This window comes from Oreochromis aureus, linkage group 23, assembly GCF_013358895.1.
Source record: "Oreochromis aureus strain Israel breed Guangdong linkage group 23, ZZ_aureus, whole genome shotgun sequence".
Taxonomy (NCBI): domain Eukaryota; kingdom Metazoa; phylum Chordata; class Actinopteri; order Cichliformes; family Cichlidae; genus Oreochromis; species Oreochromis aureus.
The window spans coordinates 40,482,849-40,499,089 of NC_052963.1; the positions used below are offsets into that span (position 1 = coordinate 40,482,849).

The window sequence follows — 16,241 nt, forward strand, 5'->3', positions numbered from 1 at the left end:
CACTGCCTGATTAAATTTTGTTACGCAAAGGTCAAAGCGTATGTACTGCCTAAGACAACTGGAAAAGTTCAGGCTGTCACAGGTATTCCCGCTCAGGTTCAACCTCATCATTCATCACAACAGCTTTCACCACTTTATTGTTTGGCTCTGGAGCTTTGCTCTAAGCGTAGAAGTCCAGTAAACTGGGTGATGGGCAGTATGAATACTTGGTTGCCGGTTACTCCATTTAACAGATGTAAACTCTTCCCGGAAAAAGAGCGCAAGGGAAAGGTCATCAGAAAGTTGGAGCTCTGACAACACCTTCATCCTTTTCCCCCCCAGGACATAACCATCATAAAGTACAATATTTAAACAGTGTCCATGTGTTGTTAAAACATTTATGTAATATCATCTAGGCTAAATACTTGCAGTCCAGCCACTTTTATTCTCTTTGTTTCACTTAGATTGTAGGGTAAATGATTCTGTTTAGTTTATTTTGTCATAGTGTACATATATTTTGCTTTTAACTCATCTCTTTGTCGCTCTTTTGTTTTTAACTATGAAATCAGGTCTAGGCAAATGCAGCTGAAAGGTCAGTGTCAGCATCACCTCACATAACACGCTTTTAGCCTTTAGTCATGCACTGATTACTCATGCATTGTCATTCCTGTGTGTTTGTGTTCTATCAGAATCACCTTTATGAATCTAGCATAACCTTCAAGTAACCTTTTTATTACAATCAAACAAAGGTATCACTTCATATGAGCCTGGACAGACATGGACATAAATTGCAACCTGACTGGCTGGCAGTGGCATATCAACCATGATGTCACTCCACTTTCATTTCAGCAAATCTATCAGACTACTTCCCCATGGACAGTTATTCTATAAAAGCATGTTTCATTTAAGATGTGAAATGGAGTACATGCTCTTCTTCATCCTGCAGGTCACTCATTCACTTTGGTATCAGTCTGTCCATCCTGTGATATTGAACAACGGAGCTGGAAGAGATCCAGTTGTTTCCAGCAAACACACATTGCCATGGCCTTCCTGGTAAAACTGCCTTCCTCCTATTCCCAACAATAGAGGGTGGTGGGAAGCAAAGGGCGATGTGTATGTGTGTGCACATTTGTTTGTATTCAAATTCACTCTTCTTTTCTTTTCTTTTCTTTTCTTTTGGAAAGATACTGGCAGGGTGGTGCTCTTTTCTTTCTGTCAAGTATTCTTGTTCTCTCTTGTGTTAGCGAGGTGGTGGTTGATGATACAGTATGTGAGAGCAAAATAAAACCATCATAATGCATTCTAGTTGCAGTTTTACAGTACTTTGGCTCATCTGTGAAGGTGTTTCCACATAAGACAGTTACTCATCCCTCAGCTGATTCACTGTCCAGTAATAATAACTGGACAAATAAAGTCCCAGTTTCTGCCATAAAACTCTGAGCAAATGCTGAGTGACATGTGCATCATTAATAAAAATATGCTCTATGTCAAAGTTCAAAATTAACTGTAGTTTTTAGAGCTTATTTGCACATCAACACAGTATGATTTGTTTTTTTTTTTTAAGCGTTTGGCTCACCCTAGTGGAATTTTTCTGACAATGCTTTCTTGACGTGAGCTGGATTTTAAAGTTCGAGACCTCAAAAGCCCAACAAGCCCTTGTGCGAAAGAACATAAAGCCAGGCCATGGCACACAGGCATAGTGAGGATTTGGCTCTGTTGAGCAATTTTGATAAGTAGTAGAAAAAGCACTGCGGAAACATTTCCTGTCTACAGTCTTGACTGTATTTCACTGATTAACGGTCTACAGCAATCCCTTTGACAGGACTATAGAAATGCTACGGATATTTTCAGTTTTTTTTTGTTTGTTTGTTTGTTTTTTGGGGGTTTTTTGTGGAAAATTTGCAACTCTTTGAAAGCAGATGACTTACTTAAATAGAGCACGGTGTATGCAGTCCTGTTTCAGCAGAAACGTAAATGTCACTTCCTATCTGATATGATGTTAGAATAATGTTAGAATCAAATGCGCAGAAGATACAAACAACACAATTAGGGTCTATTTTCTTGCAGGAAGTTTGCACAAGTGCTCAAATGTTTGATATGTGGACATTTTCACAACCTTAGACTGTAAAGGGTTCATTAATATAAATCAAATTCTGATTTAGTTTTTGCTCGTATCAATTCAACACTGTTGTATTGTATGTCTGCGTATAGAGAAGGCATATTTCATATAGCTAAGCATTAAATGCCTCACATAATCAGTATACGTAAGCTGAAAACGTTGCATGCCCTAAAATGGAATGTAGGCCTATTCTCTAATACGACTTATGTAAATCTCTGACAAAACCAAATTGCCCAACTTTCCCCCGAAAAGCTTCTTTGTTACCACTCATTATTTCCCCAGTAAATGCCATGTCTGCCTCGGGTCAGCAGTAATTTGATTAATTCACCAAACGGTAGCCAGACGGTAAGACCCTGCTCTCCTTCTTTTTCATTTAATTCACTATTAGAGGTTTCATTTGAAATGATACTTTGTGGAACTCATTCATCTAATTTTGCTTAATGCCATTTAATTTCAGTTTTCAAGTTAATAATGTACTGATGTTATTAATATTGGCTCAGTCGACTATTTGATTTGTTTTTATTGCTGGAAGAGAATGCTGTTCACTTATAATTGCATTATATTTTCACCCTTAGTGTGAATCCTGCAGGGAGGGCGCTGAACAGCTATTGAAGAGATGGAGATTTTTGTATTTCTATTCTCATTTTCTGCCCTTGGCATCCTCTATGGGATGAACACCATCTCCGAGCTTCAAGAGTAAGTCATTAAATTTGCTGATTTCTTATCACCTTAATACATACAGTCTTTCCCATGAAATCATTGTAACACATTATATATTATTCACTCACAACACATGCATTTGTTAACTATGAGAATAATTGTTAATATACAGTAATGTTAGAAATCCTTCCAGTATCACTGGGTGACAGCAGGTATACTTTTCTACCACTAGAGGACTCTGTAAGCTTAAAACTCAAACTGCATTAGTACTGGTGACTGTGTTATACAGTATGTAAAACAAGCTGAGGAATTCTTGATCATATTCAACACGGTGCATTCTATGCGATCCGTTTAAAGATTGTATATGCTAGCTGTGCAAACTCTTTAAAGCTAACATTTCTTGAAGGGACAGGAGAAACTAAAAGGGAGCAAATAGAAGGCAATGCAAACAGAGTTTGTGGGCATAATCATATGACTGCTATGATGATGGGGGTAATTGGTTTTCTAAGCTCTAAGGGATCACGTTCTCATTCAAGGTGTATCTGTTTTGCCTGTTTATTAGGATACTGTCTTTATAAGATTGTCAGCAGCTGATGGGTAAACATTATAATGCTTTAGACCGAATAAACAAAGATGGTGATAAAATGCATGTTTTAGTCTTCCCTCACCCACAAGGCATTTCAGCAGAATTTTTTATTCTTCCTATGTGAATATTTCTGCACACATACATTTATTTATTTATTTGCCCATGTGGACACTGACAGTCAATATGGACTGCACAGAAGAGTTTGATAAATTACTCTTGACATACAATATGCCTTGTGCTCTTCCACTCCACAAACAAACGGTATTGTGTGCATAAATCTTCCCATACTGTTGAATTGGAGGGGTAGCTAGGGAGCTTGCCTTTGCTCTCATAGCATTTGTTTTCCTTCTGTGAGCACACACTGTGAGTTTTGCGAGGATGCAATGTTGTTTACTAGGAGATACCTTGAGCACATTAATCTTTTCCAGTGTAAGGCAGAGGTACCTTTGACCAGTAAACATGGAGGGCAATGCTGAACTAACATGGCCTTAGCTTGCTGCATCCCACACCTCTGCCTATGATTGATTAAAGTTTGTAAAGACGTGCTTTTAGCTACTACACCAAGAGAGATGGGCTATAGCAGATGAATACTGACTGTGGGAAAGTACATATATATATATATATATATATATATATATATATATATATATATATATATATATATATATATATATATATATATATATATGTAGATATATATATCTATCTATCTATATATATCTATATATATATATATATATATATATATATATATATATATATATATATATATATATGTATATATATATATATATCTATATATATATATATATATATATATATATATATATATATATATATATATATATATATATATATATATATATATATATATATATATATATATATATATATATATATATAACCCTAACTACAGTTTTCTTGCCAAATGTCAGCTGACTGTAATACCTCATATTCATCAATATATTTCAAAAGCTCTGAGATTAACAATACAAGCTCTACTTGTACTTTGCACATGAATAAATCCAACGTGACACTACCATCTCATTTCATCTCATACACAAACTACCACACCAGCAGTGCCGTTGCGCTTTCTGGATGCAAGCAACAGAATTTCCAGTGGTAACTATGGGTGTTGGATGATTATTATTCACCTTGTCTTTTCATTCTTTATTGTTTAGTAATTTAACACTGCAGAGGAGACTGTCAGAACTTCCATAGGAGAAATGGGTTATTGAAACAGAAAATCAAAGATAGCTTGCTATCTAAAAGTGTCAGCAGTGAGATTGTTTAAAAAATATGGATATTTTCTTACGTAACAGTGACATTTCTCTGTTTCCACAGGCCTTATGTGATTCTGGAAATTGGTGTCGCTGTGCTGGTGATTGTGTTTCTGTTCTACTTCCTCATCACTCGTGGCAACCCACCTAAAGACTTCTTATTCTTTGGTAATCAACGCAAATATGTGCATTTCCCAACTTACTTGCGTTGCATTTCCAAATACACTATGAAATGTTAATGACTGCCATGCATTGTTCCAACTCCCACAAAAGGATTTACAGAAGCGTGAAAACATGAATTGTATTCTGTGTGATTTCACCTGATATGTTGAAAGCAGCTTAGACTGATTAGGCTCAGAGCAAAGGTTTACCAGGCTTTTCTAAAGCGTGACTGACCCAAACGCTCCCTGCAGACTGACAAACCTCACAGCTCTTGCACTTATTTAACCTTTCAGCTATTCTTTTGAAACTGAGTTCTTGATTGCTTCTTAAGAAAAAAGGTCACAGCTATTTCGTAATACAGGACACGGTCGGTGCTCCTGTATAGTAGAATCTGGATTGCCCTACTGACTCAGTCTGAATAATTTGAGGACCTTTGTATTCACTTTGGTCATATAACAATAGCAGCTTGTGCACTTTTCATGCAAGTTTAAAGAATTCTAAAATATTTTGTGCTGTAATGTGAATTAGTGTGACCGGTCAAAGTGAGCTTCCTCTCTACCCCAGGGTTCCCGCCTCAAATAGATCCCTGCAGCAGATGCTAGGGGCTAGGCTATTTGGGCGGAAATGTGGAACTATTGGCATTAGGTGCTCAAGGCAGTGCTGGTGTTGTCTATAAGAGCCAAAACATTAAGGGAAAAGAAGTGGCAGGCTTTTCTCATTGCTAGAGGGCCACAATCTCTCTGCTATATCACCTCTTAGATCTCTAGATAAACATGGTAGAGCTCCTCAGGATTACATGAGGGAGACAATATGTGAAACAGTGGTTTCTGTATAGAAACACAGATTCTGCAGTGCCCAGGTGGTAGATCATTGTAATGGCTTTTACAGGTGTTCTCTTTTAATTGACTTAAACTGCACACGTGTATTTTTTCTATCTGTCAATGATTATACCCACTTTATTCTGTACAGGAGGCTGTAGCCTGCACATATAAGTACTGGGCAACATGGACATTTGTAACTGAGATCCAGATACTCAGCTAACTTACAATGAAACAGTAAAATAAAGTAAAAAACAACAACAAAAAAACCCAATAAACTTGAGGCTGTTCATAGACGCTTGAGAACCTGGGGAATATCCACACAAACACAGAGAAAATCTGGGAAATCCACACAGAAAGGCTCTAGTTGATCAGCAGACTCAAACCCACAAGCTTCGTGCTGTTGTGCAAAAGTACTAACACTTGCAACAGTGCACAATGCATAAATGGAAGTAGCAATCTAATCAGCAGTACAGTATAGTTTGCAATGGGTAGAAGTTGGCTGTTGTGTTGTATAATAATTGCTATGCTGTGCTGTAGAATAGCAATCATTTATTCTGTCATGATAACTCTACCAGATGGTCTACCAAAAGTCATGCTGCTGCTCAGTGGCATTCACAATCACATCATTTCCAAGCCAATTAGATCACACCTAAGATAAAGTCTGGACATCTGGAAAGGGAGTTGCTGGTCAATTGTTTTATAATGAAACATACTGTATGCAAATGATACTGAAGGGCACATTGCATTCTGTTATTTTAGTGCTGCAATATGGGTGTAAAGCAACACTTCAGACTTTGCAATTTCTCAAAGAGAGCTTAGATAGAATGTAAACTGCAGTATTAATAATAGTTCATAACAATAGGGTTATTGTTACAGTTTATATTAATAGTAAGCCCTCCATGCCAATAATGTGTATGTGTGGCTTCATTCTTAAATATTGTCTGTTAGACGTGACCTTTCAGTTCTCCTGGGTCCTTAACCTAAGGACAGAAGTCTGTTCACCATGGGCTCGATTTAAGCACGCCTCCAGTCTACCTCATTGCTCAAGACTTAATTTTCTCCCCAAGCTGTTCCATTAATCAATCACCTGCCATTTGAAGGAAAACCTTTTAAACAAAAAACAATGAAAAAGGCTCAGAAAATCTAGAAAGATTTGATGTCATGTTCTAATATACTGTAATTTATAGAAGAATTCAGGTGTCAGAATATGCAAAAAGAGTAACTTTTAAAATTATAATGTCTTCAAAGCGAGTAAACCTGCTTAACCTTACGAGTTTTTCTAGGTTCTAAAGATATTGTACACTACCAATTATCACCTACACACATACCCAGGCACAGAGCTGAAATAACAGGGCTTCTGGTATGAAGCACACAGGTTAGTCTTTTAAATATCCATTAAACCATTTTTTTTCCTACAGTTTTTGCTGAGTTTTCTTTCACGTGTATCATTGACCTGACAAGTGCTCTGGAATATGATGGCATTATTTCTGGCTTTATGGAGTTTTACCAGAAGACGGTAGGTTGTATTACATTAACATTTAAAATTCTGAAATTCTAAAACAACACCCAACAAACACTAATCAAAGCACAAACAACCACGTTAAGCAAATATGATAACGTATATGAAATTTGCAATGCATGCTGTGAGGTATGTACTTATGTACAAATTCTGTGTTTCAGGGAGAGCCCTATCTGGGAACGTCGTATGGCATCATGATGTGTTACTGGGATGGAATAGCACACTTTATCATGTACCTGATGATGATCAGCAGAATAACAGACAGGTGGGTGATGCTAAAGTCACATCACATAATGTCTGCATTAAATGACAACAGAGAGAGATCTACAGGGTAGGGTCCCTTTCAAAATGAGAAAACACACACAGGACCGTATGAAAACTGTCTGTGTATAAAGTGTAAAAGCAGCAGGAATGCATTTCAGTACAAAGATTAACTTTTCTTTTACAGCATATGTCAAGCTTCAGGCTTATCTTTTTCCTGTATTTGAGCTTTTTTTAAAGAAATAGTAGCTGAGCCAATGATGTGTTTCACTTTAGAAATTCATGGGTGGATTTATCACATAAATCCCAGACAACTGCTCGAGAAAAAAAAGATTTTTTTTTTTTTTTTTTTTAAAAGAAAACCTCCTCTTGAGTGAGTTAGTCATAAAGTGCAGCCAGTGAGTTCAAGAGTTCAGGGGGAGCACTGCCTTGGGGATGGCGCTATCATGGATATTAAATCCTCTTTTAAACAATATCAGCCTTTTGTCACTTTAGAAACTGAGCTAGGCATTGTGTTATCTGTAGGATGGATATAAGAAGTTCTCAAATATCATTTATTTAAACTTACCCAGGCTTGAAATTTAACATATAACTTTCCATCTCATTTGATCTCTTTAGTCTTCTTTCTGTATTTTTTCGGTCTCTCTCACAGGAAAGCCTACCGCACACTGGGGCTGTTCTGGGCTGGCTCTTTGTGTGCCAACATGAGTGTGTTTATTGTCGGGATAGTGGCAGGTGAGCCGCATCTTCAATCCGCTTTCTGTCTGTCCCACGATGACAAGCTTTAATCAGGCAAACATCTGCCCTGCCTTGTACCATCAGTGTCACAGTTCAGCCTGCCAACTAAACACACATGCCCCGTGTCTCGCCTGCCATCACAACCTCACAGAACAAAGCAGCAAACAGACTTAAAGCATCTGTTGTTGGCATTTCAAACTGCATACATAAGCGTCAGAAGCCCGAACTTGTCTGCAGGCGACGTGATGTTCGCTCTGTTATGTTACCATCGATACTCTGCACATCTCTCTTTTGCCTCGAGTGTCACAATTGAGGTTTTAATAGAAAGCTTAATTACTCATTTACATTAAGATGTTTACAGGCTGTGTTTGTATGGTTAAGTGCATGCTGACAATAAGTGTCTATCTTTCTCTTTGTGGCAGGTAAATATGGGTCAGAGATCCATCCAGCCTTCTGGCTCAATTTTCTGTTTCTTTTGATGCCTGTGTTGGGAGCAATCCTTCTATTCACTCGGCCCAAGGATAGACCGCTCATTGGTGGATACAATGTAAGTCCAGAACATGAATAATTAGACATTTATATGATTGTGGAGCGGTTTAGAGGTGCATTGTTATCCAGGTGAATGTGATCCAAACAATGAAAAATTTGTGCAACAGTTAGTGTAGTTAGTGTGGTGTGCTCGCTGAATCTGTTAGTGTTTTAAAAACAACTATTAAATCTTAGCTTCTTGCTTTTTCTATCATATAATCTAGTATTTTGTTCCAGTTGAGTCTTAAAGGGCCTCAGTTATGCAGATTTCCAGCTACATGTTTTCATTTCTGGACTGTACTAGAATTACCTTGCACAACTCATAGTTAAAATAATGCTTCTTATTCTGATCCCCGGTGTATTCCTTCTCTGAAATGAGCCATTTTAACTCACCGGTACCGTTCCTTTAACTCAGCTTTCTGCTTCCATGCTATCCTCACAGTCAGAGCTGATAAAAAAAAACAAAACATAGATGAAACTCAACATTTAGACACCTGAGCCATGATTGTCTGATTGCACATTTATGGTCTTAGCCTGGGGGAAGTTGTATTTGAGCTATAACTTGTTGTGGTCTTCATTTCAGTTCAAGTTAGGCTGACCTTAGACATGTCTTTCATTTAAAGGACCTGTAATTAATACTTTTCATAGTGAAGGAGAAACAAGTGAATATATTTGTTTTGAGTCCTCTTCACAAATCAACAAATTCTTAACATTCCACAGGCCCAGCATGCTCAGAGCCTGAAGCTGATCTGGCGTCCTTTGGACATCATTCTGCTGGTTCTGCTGTTAGCTGCCATGGCCTTCACCATTCTGAGAGGCTTGGTTAGTATGTCACATATAACATTATAAATTGAGTTTAATGAAGGGTTACAACTGTAGTTTTAAAAGAAAGTGAAAAAAAAACAACAAGTGATAAGAAGCATCATTTTATTAGAAATGCTGGAGTTAAATAATAGTATTTTATAAGACATATATAATATATAGGTTATGAAGTGCTTGTCAGATCACATCTAGTCATATGATCTTTTCCTCTGGATTCAGTGTATCTCGTTTCTTTATTGGTCTTTTCTGTGACTTCAAATAGCGATCATACTCCTTAAGCCTGGCAATACAGGAACTACCTATGTAAATCCACATTAACTGACAATGATCACATTTCCTCCTTCACATAACAAAGAGTACAGTTTATTTTATGCTAAAAGCTCTAAAAAAGTAAGCATGTTAACATTTATAGAAGTCGACCAGCTCTTATTATCACTGCGATGTTGATACTTTCAGGTCACTTCACTCAGTTGGGAAACTTTCTAAACAAAATTGAATGTTTGAATGCAGGCTGACTCCTGGGATATTCCCCATTTTATATTTTTTTGGACACTCCTGCTCAAGGTGCAGTCAAACAACTCTGACAGCTTCTTGACTCCTGGAAGACAGACAGACCTAAAAAAAGGGTAGACAAGAGAGTGAGAGGTTTAGAGAGGGTGTGACACAGTGCAGGCAGAAACTCACAAACCCCTCAGTGTACAGTGAATAAACATGTTTTCCAAAATGTCAAGCAATTCCTTTGACCATTCTCAGTGTGTTATTCTGTTTAGTCACATTGACAAATCTTCTCTGGATGTTCATTTTGTTATTTTGACAAGGTATATTGGTATATTACGCCGCTGTTCTCTTAAACTGAACTACATTGTAAGGTTTTTCTATCATGTTGTTTGCTCTCTGTAGGTGGCTCTGGACTCTCCACTAGAAGCCTGTTCCATATACCTGAAGCAGTATGAACCTTACCTGAAGGATCCTGTGGGCTACCCTAGAGTTATGGTGGGTGTTTTATTTTCTCACCACACTCAGCCTTTCTGCCTGCCGCTGCTGGAACACCTGAAAGCTCTTCTCCAGTCTATTTTAAATAACAAGCCACATAATGGACCTCTGCTTTCATGGATCTCGCTATGAGCGTGCTGGAAGCTTGCCCTTATCTCCCCCACTCTTTCAACTCGCAGCTGATTACAAGGCCCTTTTTCATCATTACAGCAATAACGAGCGTGGGTTGAGAGGCCAGAGCATCTTTGTGTCTGTCTTTCATTTGGTTAAGATGGATAACACATTATTACTTTGACGGGCGTTGGTCTGCTGTCTTTTTCTTCCTCTGACCCTGTGTAGCCGTGGGTTTTGTTGTGTTTTGTTTGGCATACATGGCTTTGTCAATAGGTTATCCAAAGACCTTGTCTGGACTGCAGTCCCGGCACAATTGAGAGTCAATGATCAGACAGATGAACCGCATGCTGAGAACTTGATAAGGTAATCCCTGCCCAAACCCCCCATCAGCATCTCGCTGGGCGGGAGGAAGATGCGTGTGCAGCATGTGGAAGTACGTCTTGCTTAGCAGCGTTTGCAGATCTGTGTTTGTGTGTGACTGCCAAGGCTTCATGGGCATGTGCAAAGAAATCAAATGAAGTTTGGCTTACCGGGCAATCCTGCTCAGTTTCTGAATTAACCAACCTCTTTATTCATTGATGATGATGAATGATATGCGACAGATTACTGTGGCTGCAATAAGAAGGCATTTCAACAAAAGACTGAAGGGCATATATGATTGGCTTTCAGGCCCTGAGCTCAACTCATTAGAATTCATCTGGACCTAAGACCGAGAATGAAAGGAAACCGTTCACTGGTATAATTTGAGGCTTTTATAAAGTGGGAAACAGGCTTTCATGCACCAAATATTTTAAGTTGAAGGTCAAGACTCTCTCTGTAACGACCCTTGTGTGGAAATGGTAATTTGTGCTGAGGGTGCGAATTTGTGTTAGAGAGCATGCATAGCTGAGAAGCAGCAAAACACTGCAGTGCTAAAGTTAATGATTTAGAAGTACTTGGACTTTTATTTTATTTTGATTATTTTTTGTCTGCTCATTTTAATTATTGAATTAATTGTACATTCATCCAATGTATGCAGTTCAACTGTGGGATAAAAGGTTAAATTAACCCCCAGGATATAACTGTCTGGAAGGGACAAAGCGGAGTATTTTAATTGTGATACCTGCCAATACTAATTCTCTTTTATTTCGATTAGTGCTACTTTTCTGCAGCACATTAAAGGGCGCTCTGTGTTTGCATTTTGAGGATTAAGCAGCCCTTTTCTGTATTCACTGTGAGTAGCTGAAGTGCGATGTGGGCCAGTGGAGACTGAAGATGTACTGTATTAATTGTCTGCTGGACTGTTGGTCAGGGCTCAACAACAACACTGACTGACAGTGATGGAAGAATCTTTCAGCTCTGTTGGGCATGTCCAACCATGTCCTGAGCAATATATCCTGGAATATACAAGATATTATAGAGAGAGACTACCTACTGTGAGAAAGATACATTTTTAGGATTGTGAGATATGACATAAAACAATCTTCATATTATTAGACTAATGGTGCAAGCTTTTTTTCCCTAGATGCTGCACCTGTTCTTTTATGCACTACCCCTGCTGGGTGCTTTTGTTTATGGTCTCCTCAAGCCTGGGTGCACATGGATGCCAGACTGGACCATCTTTCTTGCCGGAGCTATGATCCAGGTAACGCCACCAGAGGACAGACTGTAAATAAAGAAAATTGCTATGAATACATAGTTTAAGCTACAGGTCTTTGCATACTGATGCGAGATTCACTGACAGTTTTCTGCACTGGAAGCTGCTGCGATAATTGCTGCCTCTGACCTATTACAGTTTTCCATCTGCCGTTTATGTTAAATAAGAAGAGGTCCAACACATGTCAGGGCAATTAACTCCTTCTAGTGAGCTTTCATCTTTCTAAAAATGACCTGGACTACATTTATCCTTTGAAGCATATTCTCTGTAACAAACAAGCTGGTGGTGCTTTCTCTCCATATTGCTCTGACAGAAAGATTGGAGCCATGAGAAGAGAAACTACTTGATTAAAGCCTTTTTGCACACTCTCTGTCTTCTAAGCCAACTCCCAGTTAGACATAAAGATGACATTTTCAGATGTCATTTATCTTTTTTGTTAGAAGCTTTATCTTGTATATTTTAATAGTCTAATAACAGTGGAAAAAATAGTTTTTGGAATAATTTTTGGAAAGAAATACTGAGGCATCAAGTTAGTGTGCAGAGAGAGTAAGAGACGAGTAAAAGCTGATATGTAAAGTAATGTCCTCCTATATGCAAACAGTTTGACCTCTTTCTTTCTCTTTCTCCTTTCAGTGCCAATGGTCCCACATCGGGGGATTCCTCCACCCTCGCACCACAGCGCCGTATCGCATTCCAAGTGATGCTTTCTGGTTGGTGCTGGCAGCTAACTTGCTGTATGCAGCCACCCCCGTCCTTGTGGCCCTGCGGGTCTACAGCAATCCCTATTTCTTCCTAAAAATTGCTCCCTTCCCTGGGCAAACAGGTTTACCAATCAGCGAAGAGAAAGACACCAAGTATAAACTGAAATGATCATTTTTAATCTTCTCTGACCTTTGGAGGTAATTACTTATCTGATGATTCATGAAGAACTTTTCTTTGAAAGACCATGTTTCAAAATGCCAAAATACAACCTTATTTTGCTGAATGTCTGTGGATTTATTGGTTATTTCTTTGCTTTCAGCATCTTTTTCTCATATTATATGCATAAACAATAAAACCACAAATTGGTCAATGTCAATACCATCATCTATACATAACCATGGCAGCAGAAAGGATGTATAGGAAAAGCAGGAGTATTTAGAGCCACTTGGATGTATACTGAGAGAACTCAACAGTTCACTTTTTTGGAGTGCCATAATAGGGGTTAACCCTTTTAGTTTATAAATAAATTTAAGTAAGTAACAGGTTGAATTTAATTAAGATAATGTGCCCGCATGATGAATTGCAGTGACTTGGTGATTTCAAGACTATTCTTCTTGTGTTGACAAATATTGCATAGAGTAAAATAAAGTGGAGAGTAGAGCAAAACTTCAATGTTCTGACAGCTCCTGAACGTGACGTGGCAGCTGGTGCATAGAAAGGTATCAAATGAGCCTTCAGCTGATTTGAACTGTCACTGAGATCAGCCTGTGGGCTGAGCTTAGCTACAACAGTGGCCTGCTTGAACTAAAGCTTTATTCAGTTTGCTGAATGACACAAAATTAGGTACAGATATCCATGGCCTCAAAAGGATGAAAATAATCGGCTTTGACAATCATTCAAGTTTTTCTCTAAAAAAAAGAAAAAAAAAAGTAAAGAAAAAAAAAAGGCAGTTTAGCTTTCATTTAAAAATGTACAGGGTCCACAAGATCAGTGCACTACATCAGCCCAGCTTCTATGGACTTCTTTCTCTGAAACAGTTTCTAGTTTATAAACTAGAAATAACATAAAATATTAACTTTGACAACAAGCTGCGCCCTCTGTTCACTTATATTTGGCTGGTTCTTTGGAAATTAGCTTTTGTAAAAAACTAATTTGATTTGTAATTCAGTTCAATTCAATTTATTTATACAGTGCCAAAATCACAACAACAGTCATTTTATATTGTAAGGTAGACCCTACAATAATAAATACAGAGAAAACCCAACAATCATATGACGTCCTATGAGCAAGCACTTTGGCAACAGTGGGAAGGAAAAACTCCCTTTTAACAAGAAGAAACCTCCAGCAGAACCAGGCTCAGGGAGGGGCTGGTTGGTGTGAGAGTAAGTCTGATTCAATGCAGAGATTCAGTATCATATTACATCTGTTTACATAGATTAAATTTGACAGATTCACTGTCTACTCTACACAGAATAACCGACATACCTCTTTGAAGGTTTGCCAATGTGTTGCAATTTCAAGCACAGTTTCACTCCAAGCACCGTGTGGGTAGTTTTAAAGTTACAATTGGGAGATGAAGAATTAAATATTAGCTGCACCTGATGATTTAACTCATCGTTCTGGATGGCATTTTAGCCATTAAAAAAATGACACGCTATGACCTGTAAAAGATACAGACATGCAGCAGGACAACGTTCAAACAAAAACAGCCGACTCTTCAGCGAGGTGCAGAGCTCAGGCGTTGGACTTAGTCATAACACAGTCCAATCTTAACAAACAGGAAACATGTAAATAAAAAAGACTTACATTTCCTGAACATACCAAATTCCCTCACAAATACAAACCCTTAAATCTGCTTAAGATATCAGAGAAGAGAGAAGTTTCTAAACTTGTATAAGAATAATATTTTATGGTATTTTTCAAGTTCAAAGTATTCCAGATGTACTTCTCTGTACATGTAGGGGCTGCTAAGAACTAATTTTTCATATTTTTATTTTGTCACAGATGCTAATATACAAATAAATACATGCCTCAAACAAGGAGAGCAGTGATACCTATTTGTGCTGACTGAATCCAAATAAGACCATTATGGTGAAAAGTAGACTGCACCAGTAATTTAACCCACATTTGGCAGTTTGGCTCTTTTATGAGATCAACTGATGTGGGCTGTTGAGCTTTGTGCTGTAACTTTATACATGTTTCAAAGTATGGAAAAACTTTTCATTATATTTTTGCACAAAAGTGAAATGTCACACTGAGCTAACTGACATCTTGCAGTATGCTATATAACTGAGACTCTATGCTCACCTTTTCCCACCCAGCATCACTGGAGCCAGGGCAGATCATTACTCAGGGACTGAGTGGCAAGGATGTGCCGACAGCTGTTGTCACTCAGTCACTCTGGTGAATATACACAACTAGTTTTAAAAAGACATTCGTTCTCTCAGAATAGCAGGAACACGAGACATGCCTCTACCGTTCTGCATTCTGTCTGATCCTCGGTGCCCAAATTGCCAGCTTTTCATCCCATATCTGTTTATGTTCCTTGATCCCCTTTGTTTCCTTTCTGCTGATTGATGCTGCTGTGTGTTGGAAGCGTGTGGGCGGCTCAGTAAATAGTCTACTCTCATCATTGTCTTTTACAAAGACATCAAATGAATGACTTATGATTTGTGTTGTTTTTGTTTAGGGGAAACAAACACACTTCAGTGACCACCGGGCTCACTGGAGGAGGTTTGCTGACATTTAATTAGAAGAAAGAGCATTGTTGAGATCTCTGCCAGTGTTATAACTGGGGGTTCTCAGAATGAGAGGCTTAAGAATAATTATCGCTTGAGCATGTAATGGAATTCACAAATCTATCTGCCAAATATTTTCAATAACTTGCTGCTTTGAATGCAGTTCAGTCACATGAGCACAATGAACAGTGTTTCTTGACAGAGATGAAGGAGTTATTTATGTGGCTAGATAAAGCTTTTTGAAACAGCAGTGTAACCTTTCTTTCCATCCCCACCCCATCAATAACTTTAGCCCACTCACAAGTAATTATCCCTCGTACTTTGCTAAGCAATAGGCCAGCAGATAGGGAGAGAGGCAAACTCATTTAATTTGCTCTCGCTCAGCAGCTTTTTTACATGCTGAAGTGTGGCAGCGTTCCTGCTTGCACATTCGGTGCATTCTGTGTGTATGACACAGGCTTTAAATCAAATGCGGATACTCCAAACAGCTCTCTAATCCCATGATGGGCGTCACAGGGGATCTTTGCTGCAGATGTCTGCTCGGCTGTGCAGGAGGCCCAGGAGAGGTGTGGAGCAGTGAAAA

General features: G+C 38.4%; 1 protein-coding gene across 1 annotated transcript; it reads left to right on the forward strand.

The window, feature by feature from the left end:
- The first annotated feature begins 2,403 nt into the window (after positions 1-2,403).
- On the forward strand, positions 2,404-13,194 carry tm6sf2 (transmembrane 6 superfamily member 2). The gene is made up of 11 exons (XM_031749607.2): positions 2,404-2,443; positions 2,674-2,794; positions 4,689-4,792; positions 7,026-7,123; positions 7,288-7,391; positions 8,040-8,122; positions 8,548-8,672; positions 9,374-9,475; positions 10,376-10,468; positions 12,087-12,206; positions 12,852-13,194. Exons 2-11 carry the CDS (start codon positions 2,715-2,717, stop codon positions 13,086-13,088), a joined length of 1,146 nt encoding a protein of 381 aa, XP_031605467.1. The 5' UTR covers positions 2,404-2,443; positions 2,674-2,714; the 3' UTR covers positions 13,089-13,194.
- The last annotated feature ends 3,047 nt before the right edge of the window (positions 13,195-16,241 follow it).